The sequence below is a fragment of the Lepidochelys kempii genome, chromosome 21, assembly GCF_965140285.1.
Source record: "Lepidochelys kempii isolate rLepKem1 chromosome 21, rLepKem1.hap1, whole genome shotgun sequence".
In the NCBI taxonomy this organism is placed as follows: domain Eukaryota; kingdom Metazoa; phylum Chordata; order Testudines; family Cheloniidae; genus Lepidochelys; species Lepidochelys kempii.
In genome coordinates, this window is record NC_136400.1 from 8,937,911 (window position 1) to 8,956,019 (window position 18,109).

General features: G+C 51.3%; 1 protein-coding gene across 2 annotated transcripts in view; it reads right to left on the reverse strand.

Moving 5' to 3' along the window:
- The window catches only part of PRICKLE4 (prickle planar cell polarity protein 4), a 20,833-nt gene extending 5,334 nt beyond the window's left edge, over nt 1-15,499 (reverse strand). The window contains exons 1-7 of one of the 2 annotated variants that reach the window (XM_073319593.2): nt 14,897-15,499; nt 4,676-4,844; nt 2,747-2,854; nt 1,744-1,872; nt 1,382-1,585; nt 758-944; nt 169-507 (exon numbers count right to left, since the gene is read on the reverse strand). In XM_073319593.2, coding sequence (XP_073175694.2) covers nt 169-507; nt 758-944; nt 1,382-1,585; nt 1,744-1,872; nt 2,747-2,854; nt 4,676-4,844; nt 14,897-15,117 — 1,357 coding nt within the window. In that variant the 5' untranslated portion in view covers nt 15,118-15,499. Of the gene's footprint in view, nt 1-168; nt 508-757; nt 945-1,381; nt 1,586-1,743; nt 1,873-2,746; nt 2,855-4,675; nt 4,856-14,896 lie in introns of both variants that reach the window. The other variant, XM_073319594.2, reaches the window with a different exon arrangement.
- Between the last annotated feature and the right edge of the window lie 2,610 nt (nt 15,500-18,109).

Here is an 18,109-nt window from a genome sequence, read left to right on the forward strand (position 1 = left end):
ATGGTTCTACGCTCGAGCCAGCCTGGACACTACATGCTGGCAGGAGGACATGCCTCTTGCTGCTAAGGGAAAATTCCCTGTCCTGGCCGTGCAGGACCAACGTTCTCCTTGCCCCCGATTTCCGCCTCCCCCCCCCTGCTTTCGAAAGTGGCTCGCGCGTGACTGTACCCTCTGCTTCTGCCCGCCGTTGACAGGAATCGCCACCCATTGCTGGAGCCAGAGGGGCACTCCCTGGTCCCGGGGCGCTCCTGCCGCCCTTGCTGCTGGCCCGGGAGACAGGCGTCGAGTCAGGAGACGGAGCCGAGACGAAGGCGGAGTCGGACGAGTCCGAGGCTGTGGAGGCCCCTGTCGCCTTCTCCAAGCTGCAGGCCTCGGAGCAGTAGAGGAGGTTGTGGTGGGACGTGACCGGCTGCCCTCGCAGCGGTTTCTGGCAGAGGGTGCAGCAGAAGCAAGAGGCCCGGGCATGCCAGTGCCGGCCTTGGTGAGTGGCCTGCTCGCTGTCCACACCTGAGGGACAGCCCACACAGAGCCGTTACAAGGGTAGGAGGCTCTTCCTCAAGGTGGTGCCCGTCCTCTCCCAGGGAGGTCTCAGCTGGGCCACCCCGTGCCCACTGCCTCCCATTCATTCTAATCCCTCCGCCCGGGAACGCTGGCTGCTCCAAGCCCCCCGCAGAACCCTTCAGCCTACTCTGTCCCCCCTCCGACGCCTGGTGCGACTGGCCAGCTCAGAGCCGTGCCCGGTTTGCCTGCTACCTACCGATGAGCTCGCCGCAGGCCTGGCAGAGCTCTGCGTAGAGGCTCTCGAAGCAGCTGCAGCAGCAGGGTCTGCCACCGTTCATGACGTACCTCTGCCCCCCAAGAGGCAGGTCGCACTCCAGGCAGCAGAAGTGCCCCAGATGCCAGCGCCTGCCCTCGACCTCCGTGCACTCGTCTGTGAAGATCAGCTGGCGAGAGAAGGCACAAGGGAGACCTCAGCCAGACGCCAAAGGTGGAGACGGAGCCCCCAAGCTGGTAGCATTTGGATCTGGGTTGGAACCCCTCCTCCTGCAAATTTTGGGGGATTTGAGCTTATTTCTGATGCTAAGATGGGAATGATCAAACTTCATGCTTCAGGGCATGAACGGGTTGTTGCCAGGGTCAGGAAGGAACCCGCCGCTGCCTCTGTACACCCCAGGGACAGCATTGTACAACTGGGCATCTTCAGCTTCCTCTGAGCATCACTGGCTGGAGCAGGACGCAGGAGTAGAGGGACCAATGGGCTGGTGCCGTATGGCAGGGATACCGGACTAAACGGAGCCGAGGCCTAGCGTGGCATAGCAGTTCCGCTGCCTTCAAAGTGGGACACGGCCCCCGGTGCCTGCGCAGTCACTTGTGTGCCTACCTGATCGCATGCGGCGCAGCGTGGCCGGAAGAACTCCGCGTGGTGTCGGCCGCAGAAGATCTTCCCCTCCTGGTGGAAGTAGATCAGGTCAACCAGAGGCTGGTGGCAGGAGTGGCAGACAAAGCAGGAGGGATGCCAGCAGGACCGGTCTCCCAGCCTGGATGCAAAAACCCCCAGGTCCCCTGTGTTCAACCTCCTGCCGCACTGCAAGGCAAATGGATATCATCAGCCCCGAGAATTGTCCCGGGACCTGTGAGCTGGCCAGTGAAAGGGGCATAGCTGCAGGTGCTGATGGGCCCCAGGCTGCAGCCTCGCATGTCCTGGAAACAAAGGAGGTTGGAATGGGCATAGCAACGTCTTACCTTTTCACAAAGGCGGGCAGAGGGCACAAGGCACGCAAATCCCTGCCCCAGTGACTCCTGCCTGCGACGGGCGCTGAATGCTTGCAGTCGCCTCCTGTCCTCCCCCCCAAGGCCGGGGCAGTACCTGTCCTGGAAAGGAACCAGAAGATAGCATCACAGCAGCAGGAACATTGGGGGTTTCACCCCTGCAACCCAGTGCTCCAATGTGGAAGAAGTGCTTGGATGCTGTGGTGATGGGCATCGCATTGGAGCATAGGTACAAGTGCCAGGAGTTTGGATGGAGTTGGGAGCCCAGGTGGCCGAGCAAAAAATAATAATTTTAAAAAACCTAAAAGGCTGGCTGGCCAATCAGGAGTGGAGGAACTAAGCCGAATGGAGCAGCAGTTGGGGGCCAGCATGAGGCCCTGCTCCCCTGCCCCTCGAACCAGCACTGGTTGGAGTGGTCACAGCTTTGGCCGCCATGGGCACATGTCTACATTGCAGAGCCACTGCAGAATTTGGCATCACTGGCTTCTACTCAAAAGAATCACAGACTATCAGGGTTGGAAGGGACCTCAGGAGGTCATCTAGTCCAACCCCCTGCTCAAAGCAGGACCAATCCCCAATTTTTGCCCCAGATCCCTAAATGGCCCCCTCAAGGATTGAACTCGCAACAAGGGCTGTGAATAGCAGGGGCAGCGGCAGGCCAGGGATAAGAGGCATTGGCAGAGCAGAACATGGGGGATCCCAGAACTGGAATACTGGGGCGGGGGGCAGGGGAGAGAGGCTGCAAAGCAGGATTGAGAAGCATCAAAGCTGTCTTTGGAGTGGGAGGACTGGTTCCTCCAGGACAGGATTGAGGTGCACAGGATGATATGGGAGAGGGAGCGAAGGCTGGAGTAGCAGAGGGTGGCAAAGCCTGTGGGGTGGGGAAGAGCGAGCTTGGCTCATGCTGTGGAGTGATGGATGCATGAACCATAGCCAGCATACAGAATCCCCATGGGAAAGGCACTGCCCATCTTACATTGCAGTCCTGCGGGGGCAGCTGCCGAAGGAGAGATTTGATGCGGAGCTGGCTCCTGATGGCAGCAGGCACCGTGTCCGCTGAGGGAGAGTCGAAGCGCGAAGATACCTGGGGAATTCACACAGGAGAGACGTGAAAAGATTTCCAGGGTATTAATAATGACAAATCAAGGATTAATAATTGGTCAATAATCGATCACCAATAATTGATGCAAATGTTAACGGTGATGATCCGTTTAGTGAGAGGAGCTCTCTCGAGTCTGGATTAGCTCAATAACAACAAGCCTCGAATAGATCAGCTTTGAGTGGATACATTGATTTAACAGTTAGTAAAGACAGCACAAACTCAGAGAGGCAGACGGTCGCTGACAACCTGCGTCCACTCTGCAGATGGTCTTACTTCCCCTGTGATTTCTTAGGCTAATTATACCCTTATCTCTTATTGTTTATCATTCCAATCCATATCTATTTCCCTCTTTTGGTGTACACATCTCCTTAGATTCTTTTCTAAGTTCCCTGTCCCCTTGTACCTTTCCAGCTGCCTCAACAAGATCTGATTAGAGATTGTTTGTTCTTTTTTTGGTAGTAATGTCGTGTTATACCACCTGAAGACATTTTGTGGTTACTGTCACTACCCTATCGGCTGCAGCCGTTTTCTAAAACAGTGGTTCTTAACCCGGGGTAGGCACAGGTCTTCCAGGGGGGACATCAACTCATCTAGATATTTGCCTAGTTTTACAACAGGCTACATAAAAAAGCACTAGCAAAATCAATACAAACTAAAAGTTCAGACAGTGATTTGTTTATGGTGCTCTATGTACTATACCCTGAAATGTCAGTCCAATATTTACATTCCCATTGATTTATGTAAGAATGATATGGTAAAAATGAGAGTGTCAGCAATGGTTCAGTACAAGTGTATTTAGACACCTTTGTATGTTTATGTCTGGGTTTGTAAGCAAGTAGTTTTTAAATGAGGTGAAACTCGGGGGTTCGCAAGACAAATCAGACTCCTGAAAAGGGTACAGTAGTCTGGACAGGTTGAGAGCCACTGGTCTAAAGTTATTGCTTAGTAAAACCCCTGCTTAAAATGAGCTTAACTGCAAAGCAGCATGGGACTCTTGCTCCTAAGCAAACCCCAGGTTCATTCTTTGGCCTGTTTTAAGTGTCAACACGGCTATTAAATTCCATTGCTGGGTTAATCTCTCACAGGCAAAAGGAGAATGCAGATCTGGGCGTGCTGTGGACCTGAGCTAGGTCCCAAATAAAGGGAGTTGGATTGTCTCAGGATGTGCCTGGAAGTTTTGTTTCTTTCATGTTAGCAGCCTGCTTGCCGGAGAAACCCGGGCCTGAAATAAACGCGTTGGCAGGGCCATCGGAGAGCAGTCGCACAGTCCCCATCAGCACTGTTCCCCTCCCTTGTATTTGCAGGCGCCCACTGACACAAGCCCCTAAGGAAGCCCAGCGAGACTGCACCCCGCTAACAACACTAGCCCTGCTCTGTCCTCGGCGCTGCGTGGATGCCGGGAAGCCAAGCGAGCGATCCTGTGATGGAATGGGAGGTTTAAGCGGGACCGGTTGCAGCCCTCTCCCCTCTTGGCTGCCACTGGGCGTGAGCCACTGTAGGGCTTGCACGGGAGTAGAATGAGTGGGTGGGGGGTCCAGCAGTGGCAGAGCAGACTGGGGGTAAGTGACATGGTGGCTCCCAGATGCACTGACAACAGCGACCCAGTGGGGACCAGAGGTGGGCGCAACAGCAAAGAGGCATGCTTCATTGAGGGAGGCGCAGCGAAGGTGGCCTGTTTGGCACGTGCAGTAGCCCAGGCTCAGATCCTAGGGGAAAGTCTCAGCTCCCTGATACCATCTCGCAGAACGCTGAGCGGAGGAAAAGCAGCAGGGGCTGCTGGGCCGAAGGAGGACTCCTGCCTACCTCTGCTGGGGCAGCGTCTGCTGCGGGCTCCAGGTACTCTTCCAGGGCGCAGCCGGAGTCACTGTCCGAAGAGGAGGTGGGTGCAAGGCCAGCGAGTGTCCCACTGCAGGGAGGTGTGTCTCTCTGGGGCCATGTAGGGCTCGGCAGGGACATCAGCAGGAAGCAAGAACTGAAACAAAGCTAAAGTGAGATGGGACAGGGCTGTTAATGGGGCAGGCAGGATGTCCAGGCAGGCTGGTGCTGCTTGGAGGGCTTTCAGATGGGACCTGAAGTCTTGTTATGGTACCTCTGTCCAGGCCAGGCTCAGCTGGTCATACAAAACCTATGTGGAACCAGAACTCTTTTGACAGGTTTCAGAGTAGCAGCCGGGTTAGTCTGTATTCGCAAAAAGAAAAGGAGGACTTGTGGCACTTTAGAGACTAACCAATTTATTTGAGCATAAGCTTTCGTGAGCTACAGCTCACTTCATTGGTGGGAGGAGGTATTGTTTCATGGTCTCTGTGTATATAATGTCTTCTGCAGTTTCCACAGTATGCATCCGATGAAGTGAGCTGTAGCTCACGAAAGCTCATGCTCAAATAAATTGGTTAGTCTCTAAGGTGCCACAAGTAGAACTCTTTTGGTGTCTATATGGGATAGTTACCTACATAGTGCCTGGATTCTTTGTGCCCATACAGAACCTATATAGTGCTTGGTAGCATTGCAGAATTGGTCTGGTGCCTTTACCCATACAGAACACTTGAGAGCCTATGGAGAACCTGCATCATGAGTGCTTAGTGATGTATGTTTACCGCCTTACAGAACTGATATGGAGCCTACTGTATATACATATGGCATCAAAAGAAAGCAGAGAACCTTCCATCTTTACTGCGGGGGGGGGGGTGAGCAATTCCACCCCAGAGGTAGCTGCATTTCAGTAGCAGGCAAAGCAATGCGGGGGTTCACTGAACCTCCCATGTCTCGAGCCTTTAGTGAAAGGCAAGGGAATTTTTCAGCTGAAGGAAGGATTATTCAGAGAGACCTTGGAAAGTTAGCTGGAGATAACAGGAGCTCTCTGGCTCAACTAATGACTGTGGAAAGGGTGCATGTTGCTTTGAAAAGCCGGGGGAGGAGGGTTGGATTCTGTGCTGAGCCATGGCTGGAAGGAATTAAAAGGGAGCCGTGACAGACCCTGGGAGAGGCCCCTGAGGTGGGAGGGAACCAGAATTAGATTTCTGTACCCAGCTGGAATGGACTCTGAGGTGCACATAGGCCAGGTAGGGGAGAGTTCCCCAGCTGGTGAGAGCCGTATGTTCCCATAGTTATCCCATGATTTCGCATCCTGTCACTCAGTGCAGCAGCAGGAAGCAGCTTTAATCTGTCTATTCCAGTTCAGTGGAAAATGATTATTTTTCCCTGTGAGCCCCCCACAGGCCTGTTATTAATCATCCTTCCCTCCTGCCCAAGCAGCCACCTAACCCAGCAGACACCGGGCACCTCTCCTAGCTAATGGTTACACTGTGGAAACCAGCCCCATCCCCCCTGCGTCTCTCTTTCACCGCTGGCTTCCTTCCGCACTTCGGTTTCCAAAACAAAGCCGAGATGTCAATGTGATGGCTCGCTCGTTCAGCTCCTGCAGTTCCTTGGATGCCTTCCCAAAGGCCGACGCTCCGCGGCTGGGTTTCCTGTCCTAGCTCTGAGCGGAGAGAAACCAGAGAGCCTGGGGCTGAGGAAGAGCAGAGGTGGTGGGTTTGCAGGGCTATGACTGATCAGCAGCACTGCCCAGGGGAACGAGCTGAGGAATTTACGAGCCATATGACACAGATTGCAGCATGTGGGGGTTGTAAGGCATTTCTTGATCTACGCTGCATCCAGCCAGTCACCCCACTGGGCGAGAGTCCAGAGCTGGACAGACAAAGTGAGCTGCTGTGAGAAATCTCACCGGCATCACATCGTCACCCTTGCATCCCGCCTTGACACAAAGTGGCGGGACCTCCTGCCACCTGTAGAGGGTGAGGAGCCCCGGTGGGCCGGCCTATATTCCACCCTGGTCCCGAGGCCCGCCGGGGATATCAGCTGGTGGTTGCTTCAGTGGCTGTGAGCACAGGCATGTACTTGGTGCAGTTCACCCCTATCCCAGACGCCTGCCCCTTTTGCGGCATGAGGGAAACCCTGGCGCACGTATACCTGGAGTGCGCCAAGCTGCAGCCCCTATTCCGGCTCCTCACAAATATTTTGTTACGATTTTGGTTGCACTTTTCCCCTCATCTATGCACTCCCTATACGTGGCCCCCTAAGCCACAAGACCTCCTGGTCAACCTCCTCCTGGCCCTGGCTAAAGTGGCCATCTATAAAACCAGGGTGAGGAGGTGGGCCGATGGAATCTCCTGTGACTGTGGGGCCTATTTGCAATCCTCCGTCCGTTCACGTCTCCGGGCAGAGTTCCTCTGGGCGGCATCCACTGACTCTCTTGACGGCTTCGAGAAGCAGTGGGCGCTGTCCGGGGTTCTCTGCTCAGTGTCCCTGTCTGGTTCCCTTCGTTTGACCCTTTGACCGCACTCCTGTCCCTATTCTTTCATTAGTTGTCCCCCGTAATTAATTCATTTCCAGGTCCTGTGGACCCGCCTCTTAGGCTGGGGGGCGGGATCCTTTAGCACTTCCTGGATCCCCCCCCCAAATCAGTTCATTCATGAGGCCCAAGTCAGAGAGGGAGTCTAAGCTGCTGTAACTTATGCCTGGTGTCAGTGTCAGCAAAGTGTCCATCTTAACTCCCTTGACTTGGCTAATAGACGGGGGTCACACTGTAACTTTCAAAGCCAGCACACTCTGCTCCCAACTCCAGTGAACCGTGCTTGAGTTGCGTGGCCTGAGATATGTACCTCTGCAGCACCGCCATGATCCCAGCCCGTTTCCCACATGCACCCCTCTGCAGTGGGCAGACCCATCTCTACTCCCAACGCGTACCCCTCTCCAGCATGCACACTTCTCTGTGCTCCCAGGCCTTTTCCAACAAGCTATCCCTCAACCTGTGGAACTCGTTGCCAGGGGATGTTGTGAAGGCCGGAACGATAACGGGGTTCAAAAAATAATCAGCTAAGTTCATGGAGGATAGGTCCATCAATGGCTATTAGCCAAGGTGACCAGGGATGCAATCCCATGCTCTGGGTGTCCCTAGCCTCTGACTGCTAGAGGCTGGGAGTGGATGACACGGGATGGATCCCTTGACGATGGCCTGTTCTGTTCATTCCCTCTGGGCACCTGGCATTGGCCACTGTCGGACAACAGGATACTGGGCTAGATGGGCCATTGGTATGACCCAGCATGGCTGTTCTTATCTTGTTCTCTATCCCCTTCTGCAACGTCCCTTTGGCATCTGCCCGATGACCAGCGTGTACCCATCTGCAATGCCATTTCAGCCTGCCCCTCTGCTCCACTATCCCACTGCAACACATGCCCTTCCACAATGCAGATGCCACTCCAAAGTACACCGCACTTCAATGTTTGTGTCTGCAACATACTCCCCTACCCTGTCGCCCACATCCCAGGATAACCTGCACCTTTCTAAGGCACAGAAATATCATCCACGAGTAGGATCAGCCTTACAGAAGGCATGTGAAGTAGGTCTCTTCCCCGCCCCCATCCCTCTTTTGTGACGCCATTCAGAAGAGCCTGGAATTCGGAGTGCTCCAGCTGTGCCTAGGAGAGCGAGCTTTGGACGGAGAGCTCAAGGGGTGCACTGGGGCTTTTAAATCCAGCCATCGGTGCAGCTTTTCAGGAATTCTTGGTTTTAATGAGGGAATGGCTCTTTTTCTGAGTCTCATCCACATGCCTCTCAGGGTCTCAGACCAGCTCCTCCAAGGTAATTAGCACAGGGAGCTCAGGTTTCTCTGTTGGGTGCCTGGGTCAATAATTAACTTAGCAGATTGGCCAAAGACCAGGAGGAAAAAACAAAAAGGACTGCTTGCCTTGTTCCCAGCACCCTGCTCCCAGGAAGGCAGCAGCAAGTGGCAGGCTCTAGAATTCACTGCAAACTTGGAGGAGGGAAGGGAAATCTGTGGTTCCTCCAGAGAGACCACAATTACCGCTGGGGAAAAAAGGGGGGAACAGACACAAACTTGCCTGACCAATCTCTGCATTTTGTTGACCAAATGGCCCGCCTGACTGGCTGGCCTGGCACCACTATGTGATGACACTGGTGTTGCAATGCCAGCAAGGGAGAGCTTTGCACTTCAGAACTCCATCTCCGGTGCATGAGCCTCAGAGGACAGAAGCCTTTCACTGGACTGGGATTGAGATCTGGATGCTATTCCTGGCTCTGCCACTGACCTGCTACGTGACCTTGGGCAAACCACTTTGGCCCAGATTTTCTGCTCAGTACTGCAACACCTAGCCTGGCCCCTTGGGGCCATGCTGCCTAGTGGTCCCAGCCCACGGTGCCCAAGCTCCCCATACAATGTATGGGGAGAATAGGGTAGGGGGACTCCCTCAAGCGCTCTGGGAAGCAGGATGGACTCCAAGCCCACCAGTGGTACTAGGGCCTTTTTTGGTGGTGGTTGGGTGGCCAGTGGCTGCTTTTTGGGGGTTTTTTGCATCTTGGCGGTGGCAGCCCTTGGGCAGCATTAGGCACCTAAGCAAGGCATCCTCAGAAGCCCACAAGCTGAGTGGGGAGCTGCCTATGGTCGCCAGAAATGAAATGCTGGGGAGAGGAGAAGGATTTGGAAACCTAAATGACTAACCTGATGCCCCGGGCTGTTGGGCCAGAGATTGGTGCCTCCTTCCACTCGGGTTCCTCAGCCTTGAACCCCATCCTGGAGTTATGCACCTAGGCCAGCTCAGCGGCTTAGGTAGCCCATGCCTGGACAGCTGAAGCAGTCTCTGCTGTTTCTTGCTCACACTCAGTACCTCTCTCGTTTGCCCTTCGGTTTCCCTGTGCCACCAACTCTCTTTTGCATGTGCTGTCCTACCGGTGGCCTGCCTCCAGTCCTTCCACTGTGGGGTCTGACAGGTAGCAGGTCATAGGTGTGTTCAGTGCACACCTACAGGATCAGGTCCCCCAACAAGATAGGAATTCCCTTGCCTGGTTTGAGAATCCTGCTTCAGGGCCCCCAGGGGTCCAAACCACTGGTTTGCTGCAGGGCAGCATTAGGGCTTTGTGGATGCTGTCCAGCAGGGGTTATAGGGATTTGGGCACCTACGGGGTTAGGCAGTAGCTGAGCAGCAGTTTTGAAAATGTTAAGGGCACCTAAATACCTAGAGCAGGGATACTCAGACTGAGGCCTGGGAGCTGCAAGTGGCTCTTTAACGTGTCTCCTGTGGCTCTTTGCAGCACACGATATTAAAATGTGTGATTTTAATTATTAACCAAACAGGATGCTTTGACTATGTTATTAACCAATTGTAGAATACTTGGTCATTTTGCTGTGAGAATAATATATATGTATGTGTATAGCTAGTAAAGGAAACCATGAATTCACACTCCTGTGGCTCTTTTGGGTAATGTTGATCACTAATTTGGCTCCTGAACCACCGAGGTCTTGAGTCACACTGGCCTAGAGGATCAGGGCCATCCTCTGTGCTTCCGTTTTCCTATCTGTAAAATGGTGATAATGCTTCACACATTTTGTCTGTCTTGTCTATAAGCTTTGCAGGACAGGGTCTGTGCCTTACTATGTTTCTTTACAGTGTTTAGTACAATGGGACTTGATCTTGATTGGGTCCTTTAGGTGCTACTGAAACACAAATAACAATAGGGCAGGGATGGTGCCCCTAGCCTGTGTTTGCTAGAAGTTGGGAATGGGCGATGGGATGGATCCCGTGATGATTACCTGTTCTGTTCATTCCCTCTGGGGCCCCAACACTGGCCACTGTCAGAAGACAGGATACTGGGCTAGATGGACCTTTGGTCGGACCCAGTATGGCCATTCTTATGTTTTTAATAATTCTGTAGAGTTTCAGGAACAGCCTTTCCCCTTGATTTCCAACTGTGGCCTTCCAAATAGCAAACTCCCCAGGCTCTGCACCCTGGCCACCATACCCAGTTCTCTTCCTGCTACTGCGGCTTCTCACTGGGGTGCGGGCTGCCATCATACTGAAATTCCAACTGGTGATTTCACGCCAGTTTCCAAGGGACTGGGCCTTCCATCACAGTTGTATTCTCCTGGCAGTCTCAGCAGAGAGGCCAAGGATGGACTGGAGGCTGAGGTCTTCTCTTCCTCCAGTTCAGGGGTGAAGGTAACATAAGAGGAACTGGCATTGACACTGTACAGACGTCAGACTTCAGGGCTGGCAGGATGGGACCTTCCATCAGAGCAGTAAATGTTGCTTAACGACAAATAACAGGGTGGTATCCCTGACTGGAGTAAGGCCGTCAGGGAGGGTTAGGCTAGAGATTAATCCAGCCCCTGGAGTCCTACCCTGTGTTTGGGTTTTATGTGACTAATCAGTTTGGCCATCTGGACAATTCCCCACAATTAGCAGGGAATAACAATAGCTAGCACCTCCCTAGGCGGAACCAGGCAGCTCCCACAGGTTCATCTCCTTTGTTTCTCTTCAGCTCCTTCCCCCTCCTCAATTTGTTGGCTCAGTCCTTCCTTCCCCATGTCCTTGTCTCTCTCCCGTCCTGTCCCCTACCCCTCTCTGAAGGCAGCGCCATTAATCACTGGCTTTGGCGCTCGCTCTTCTATGTGAAAGAGGATTTAATGACCTTGTCCGGCTCGCCCCTCTGGTGCAAGGTTGTTCTCTTTGCTGGCATGCTTATTCCTTTGCACAGAAGTGACAAATATCTGGGGGAGACTAGACTAGCCATGAACTTGAGGTGCTGGGCGGCTCATGGGATCCCTTGGGAGAGTACCTTGTTGTCTCCACACACACGCCTCGCTGGGGCTTTTCAACAGCTACGTCCCCAAATCAGAGCTGCAGTGAGGAGGTACAGCTCCACCATCGAGTTTCTCCTGCTTACACCAGGCCTGAATTTGCCCATAGGGCTTGGAACCCAAAATGGTGAGGCCGGCCTCCTAAGGTCTGTTCCTGGCTCTGACCTGCTGTGTGACCCTGGGAACGTCACTTCCCCCTTTGGAGTTTGTTTCCCTAGCTGTAAAATGGGCACAACAGTAGTGACATGAACCTTTGTGAAGCACTTTGAGATCCTCAGATGAAAGGCACTACAAGAATGTGAAATAGTATCTTGCTTTCCTACATTAGCTCCCCATGGGCCACGCATGCTACCTTCCATCTCTCTTATGCCAAGACCGGAACGTTAACTTTCAACTCATGCTCAGTGTAACTTACTCCTTCCTTGGGTCCAAATGCAGTTTAAGACTAAAACAATAAGGATTTACCTTCCATCTTTCATCACTCTCTTTCTGTGCACACCATAATCTAAGGGCCCTTCCATTTCAGTTTTTGTTATTTAATTTTTCCGGGGAATGTATCAATGTTTATTATCACAAGAACAAAAATAGGTGAAAATCAGTGCAAAAAACTATTAATAATTTTTTCTGGGTAAATATTGGGGTTTATTTTGGTGGACGGAAAGACGGGCGGCAAAGTATTCAGTAGATTCGTGTTTTGAATTCCATTCATCAATGTGGTTTGCTGCAGAATGAAAACAGAACTCAAAACACAACACCACCTCCGAGTTTAAGAAAACAATAGCTCTCTAATCCCCAAATAAAACTTTTCATTTGAATAAACAGTTTACTGTTGTACACTTAGAACTAGTAGCCTATAAATATTTACATTTAATAATTGGGCCACACCGTTTGCAACACATACCCTCAACTTCATCCTTTTCTCCTGTTTTTTAAAAACTTTTGAATACTTCCTTGTGTTCTGAAATGTATTCGGAGACAGATTTTCGTTTTCTTCCCATTTTAGTGCATGGCAGCTCTTGAAACCGTTATCTGTGAACAGCTTCAAATGTGTACGTGGTGGGCGTGAGATTCGTCAGTACGTTCAGATGCACACGCACTTCAGAGCTTGCGTGCGTGCCTGTTTATTTACTGTGTGTATCTTCTAGACTAATGCATAACCTTACTTCAACAGGCAGCTTTGCATGTACACACAGACTAATGCAGTGGTTCTCAAACTTTTGTACTGGTGACCCCTTTCACATAGCAAGCCTCTGAGTGCGACCCACCCCCTTATAAATTAAAAACAGATTTTTATATATTTAACACCATTATAAATGCTGGAGGAAAAGCAGGCTTTGGCGTGGAGGCTGTCAGTTTGCGACCCCCCCCATGTAATAATCTTGCGACCCCCCCCCCCGAGGGGTCCCGACCCCCAGTTTGAGAATCCCTGGACTAACGTATTATCATAACACATATATTTCATGCCATGTACGGTATTGTCCTAATAAAACAAGTTATTTTTTACAATATTTGAATGATACAAAAATAGAGTGAAAATCAGCAAAAGGTGAATAATACTTTTTGTAAAACCCAGAATTTTTTTGGTAAAAATTGGTTTAAACTGAAAATGAAGGAGCTTACGTACTGTCTACTGCAAACTCACTACAGCCCACATTTTCAAACATGTCCATGCATTTTGGGGTGCCCAACTTGAGGCACCTGGGGTCTGATTTGCTGAAGTGCTGAGCACCCCCAATGTCAGCAGGAGTTGCAGCTACTCAGCACTCTGTGAATCAGGCCGTCGGGGTCTCAAGGTGGGCACCCAAAATCCCAGGCCACTTTTGAATATATAGATCTATGCTCCATTTTCACCACTTACTGTCACCTGCCTACTACGCTAAAAGCTCTAGGGGAGATGACTGTGATTCATTATAACAAGAGGTTTGTTCATAGCTGTGCTGAGCAATCTGCTGAGTTGAGTGCTGGTGAGAGGATCCAGGGCTGGCAGCCCTGAATTCATAGTAACGTGCGAGCAGGTGTTGGCTGATGCTGGTCAGAAAAATTTGAATGAAACTTTTTTTGAAAAAAAAAATAAAAATCAACATTTGCTGTTTCATCAAAATGTTCGGTGGACGTGGAACGATTTCCACTAAGTTTTGGCACATCCCTGCTTTCTCGGCAGCCCGCCTCAGGGACCCTAGCCTTAGGACTAGGACTGGACTGCCTAGGACTGGACTGCCTTAGGGTCAGGATCTTTCAAGATCTGCATTCCACTTGGTGGTCAGGATTGGAAGAAGGACCCCAGGGCTCCAAGACAGCCCACCCGGTAGACCTGAGCCAGGGCTCCCTTCCCTTTGGTGGAATATTTCAAATTTCTTCGTTTTCATTCCGAATGAAAGCAAATGTTCAGAATATCAAAATCCCTGCAAGACAGAATGGCCTTTTCCCACCCAGCGCTGTCTCTCTCACACACACGGCTAGATTTTCCTTCCCACTTAGCTCCCCCCTTCATTTAGGTGCCCATTTTAAGCACTCAGCACCCAGTGACGGCCTCTCCCGGCTGTGACAATTACAGCCAGATTTGCCCGACATGCTGGGCTCTTTTGAAAATCGAGTAGCCCCTACATAGGAGCTGGGCTCTTTGTAAATACACAGCCCTGGCCCCCATCGTGGGCACTGAGCTCTATTGAATATCTGGCCCCTGTTGTCTCACCACCTCTTGGGGAGTAGGGAGGGCGGTGTTTTGTCCACCCCTGCCCATTCAGCGCTCGGCCTGCCTGCTGGCAAGGGGGGACAATTCGTGCCAATCGCAGTGGGTTTTCCTGTCCCACTCAGAAACAGGCAGACGGGTCAGCTGGAAGTGAAAAAGTTCGGTCTCCCCCAACTAAGTAGCTGAGCCACCCAGTTCCTGTTTTATGGGAAGGGGAGTCCCCTCTTCCATATAGGATTCCTGAGGCTTGTTCTGTGGGAATTCCCTCAGCTTCCCCAAGAGCGAGGGGGTGCCTCTATTATACACCCTGACACGATTTTCACAGGGGGAACTCCCCCCCCCAATTCTTTCCCCCTTCTCCTGCCATCACACTGCAGTAACTTCCCAGGCAGGGCGTGTAGAGATCTCCCCCACTCTAGGATATTGCCTTCTGTTCTTTGCCCCATATGCCAGCCCAGCTCCCGGAGCTTGGCGCAGCATGCCCATAGGTGCCAGAACTGGGGGGTGCTCCTGCACCCCCTGGCTTGAAGCGGTTTCCATCATATGCAGGGTTTACAGTTTGGTTCAGTGGCTCTCAGCCCCCCCCACCCCCCACTATATAAATTGTTCCAGCACCACTGAGCATGCCACCCCTAAAGGACCTGCCTGCCAGGAATCACAGCACCCCAAGAGATCACATACCTGCCGCTTCCTGGGGGTCCCCTCCTTCCAGCGCCGGAGCCCAGATCTGCTTCGCCCAGACGCAAAGAGGTTTGTATTCCTGCCCTTTTCCTGTCGCGCCCCACCGAGGGGTGACCAGAAAACAAGGGTGAAAAAATCGGGACACTTTTTTTTCCCAGGGAGGGGAGGATAGTGGCTTTATACAAGACAACGCCCCTAATATTGGGACAGCCCCATAACATTGGGATGGCTGGTCACCCCCTTCTCCACCTGCTTCAAAGAGCCGCAGGCAGAGGGGGAATGGCTGGGAAGGTTGCGCAGCAAAGCGAAAGGAAAACACCCAGGCTCCACCAGGGATTTTCTTCTTTTTTTAAAATCTGCCTGCCCAGGAACCTGGCCCTGTGTCAGCTGGGGTCCTAATTACGGGGCTTCTTAGCTTAAACCTACAGAGGCAGCCAATGGCAGCAGGCAGGGAGGGAAACGAGCAGAGGAGGCGAGAGGAGACTGTTGTTAACCCTGCAGGGGAAAGATCTGGGCGCTGCTTTGCGGCTCACCACCTCTCCGTCCTCTGCCTCTCTCCTTCCCTCCATCTGGTGCCTGATCCCCCTGCTTCACTAGTGCGTTGCTTTTCCTCTCTGTGGTGATTATTATGCTACGCAGATCGCAAACTCTTCTGAGGCCTCAGGAAAGAAGGTCAAGATAATTATCCCCTTTTTAGAGACGGGGAAACTGAGGCACGGATCAGCGACTCCTTCCTTAAAACTCGCTTCTGCCATGATGCCTAAAATAATTAAATGAACAGTGGTTAAGCAGATGGAGAGCCCTGACTATGGTTAATCACATTTATCATAATTGTCTCACTGATACCTTAAATCTGTTAGTCTTTAAGGTGCCACCAGACTCCTTATTGTTTTTGTGGATACAGACTAACACGGCTCCCCCCTGATACTTATACCTTGGGTTCCCCTCTGTTGGCTGCATTACCTGTTGTCTCATACTTACATTGTAAGGTCTTTTGGGCACAGATTGCTTTTGTGTTGATTTCTACAGCACCTAGCAGAAGGGCTGGGGCCTCTAAGAACTACTGCAACACAAATAACTCAAATGCTGCTGCTGACTGTGAAGTGACTTGCCCTGGGCCACGCAGCCAGGCAGTAGCAGAGGTGGGAAGAGCCCTCCCCAGTGTGCCCTATATGTATCATCACATCTGTTCATGCCTGTTCTACGGCATTTTATTTCCTTCGCTGTCCGCCTGTCAAAAACAACAACAAGAAGGGACCTGTGCCAATCCCTAGGTGTGTATCAAAGAATACTACCCCCTCTCAATTCACCCAGGGCGGCTTTCTAAAAGGAGCTCCAATCCAGGCACATTCAGCTCGACCAGAGTCCTAAAGGGAACTATTCAACCAACTTGTACCCAGTGAAAGTTAATCTACTATGTTTGGGTTTGGTGTCAGCTTTATCTTGACTGCTTGCTGTTCCGGACTTTGTCCCATTGAGCTGCTGGGCCTTTCTTTACTTTTCCTGTGTATTTTCCGCACAATCTGAAGTATTGCTGCCTCCTCTAAGTCCTCCTTGTCCATTCACTCACTGTCACTTGTGTCTATTCCCCCAGAAAGGGGAGCATTTCAGTCACACCTAAGATCCCATCCCCAAGCGCAGACATTCATAGAGTCATAGAATCATAGAAGATCAGGGTTGGAAGGGACCTCAGGAGGTCATCTAGTCCAACCCCCTGCTCAAAGCAGGACCAATCCCCAACTAAATCATCCCAGCCAGGGCTTTGTCAAGCCTGACCTTAAAAATATCTAAGGAAGTAGATTCCACCACCTCCCTAGGTAATGCATTCCACTGTTTCACCACCCTCCTAGTGAAAAGTTTTTCCTAATATCCAACTTAAACCTCCCCCACTGCAACTTGAGACCATTACTCCTTGTTCTGTCATCTGCTACCACTGAGAACAGTCTAGAGCCATCCTCCTTGGAACCCCCTTTCAGGTCGTTGAAAGCAGCTGTCAAATCCCCCCCTTACTCTTCTCTTCTGCAGACTAAACAATCCCAATTCCCTCAGCCTCTCCTCATAAGTCATGTGTTCCAGTCCCCTAATAATTTTTGTTGCCCTTCGCTGGACGTTTTCCAATTTTTCCATATCCTTCTTGTAGTGTGGGGCCCAAAACTGGACACAGTACTCCAGATGAGGCCTCACCAATGTTGAATAGAGGGGAACGATCACATCCCTTGATCTGCTGGCAATGCCCCTACGTATACATCCCAAAATGCCATTGGCCTTCTTGGCAACATTACAACACAACCATAGCACGGAAGATTCTGCCTCGCTAGACAGAACCAGTCTGTGTTCTAAGCACTTTAAGGGACCTGTGTTACAGCCCTGAAAATATAATCGTTTAGTCAACCCCTTTCATTGCGCTGTGCTGTTTGTTATTATTTGTACCCCAGTAGAGCCTGAAGGCTCCAAGTGCAGTCGGGCCCCCTGTTGTGGTAAACGCTGTACAAAACATGAAAGGCAGTTTCTGTCTATAGCATTGTTACAGCCTCATAGAGAAAACAGAAATAGTTAAGTAATTTGTCAGATGTACAGACCTCCCTACTTTCCCTCTCACAAGACAGCCCCCTACCATCCCTGTAGTATGGCTTGAACCATATTTGCAGATTTATTATGCCCTATTCTGAAGACACATGTAGCGCATATGCCTTCAGACGGCCCCCTCTGCAGGGGTGAATTTCACTGCGGGATCAGAAGCATGCCGTTGCCAGCAGAAGTCTCACATTAATTCCCCTGACTGGTGTGGACAAGGATATTTTGTCTGAGCCATGTTCAAAACCTGTTTAAAACATAAATGCACATGATCTCTCAGAGGTCAGGATTAAAAGCTTCTCCGTTACACCTGTTGACTTCAGAAGAGAATTTAACTCTGAAGTTATAGAGTAGGTTGGCTAGAACAATCATAAACTATCCCTGTCCATAAGTCAGGGAAAACATGTTAACCCCACCTTTAATTAATTGTCACTAGCATTATTAATTATGATTGTTATTTGTATCCCATGCATTCAGATTGCATGCAATGGTAATTCTACTCTGAGAGGTTATAGGGAAATTGTGAGCAGGTAGGTACAGGGCAACGGTTGGCTGGCGTGTTTACATCTGCTACTTTAGTTCAATCAGGGAATATTGTACTTGGCAGATAAATGGCTGGGGAGGAGACATAGTGCCCTG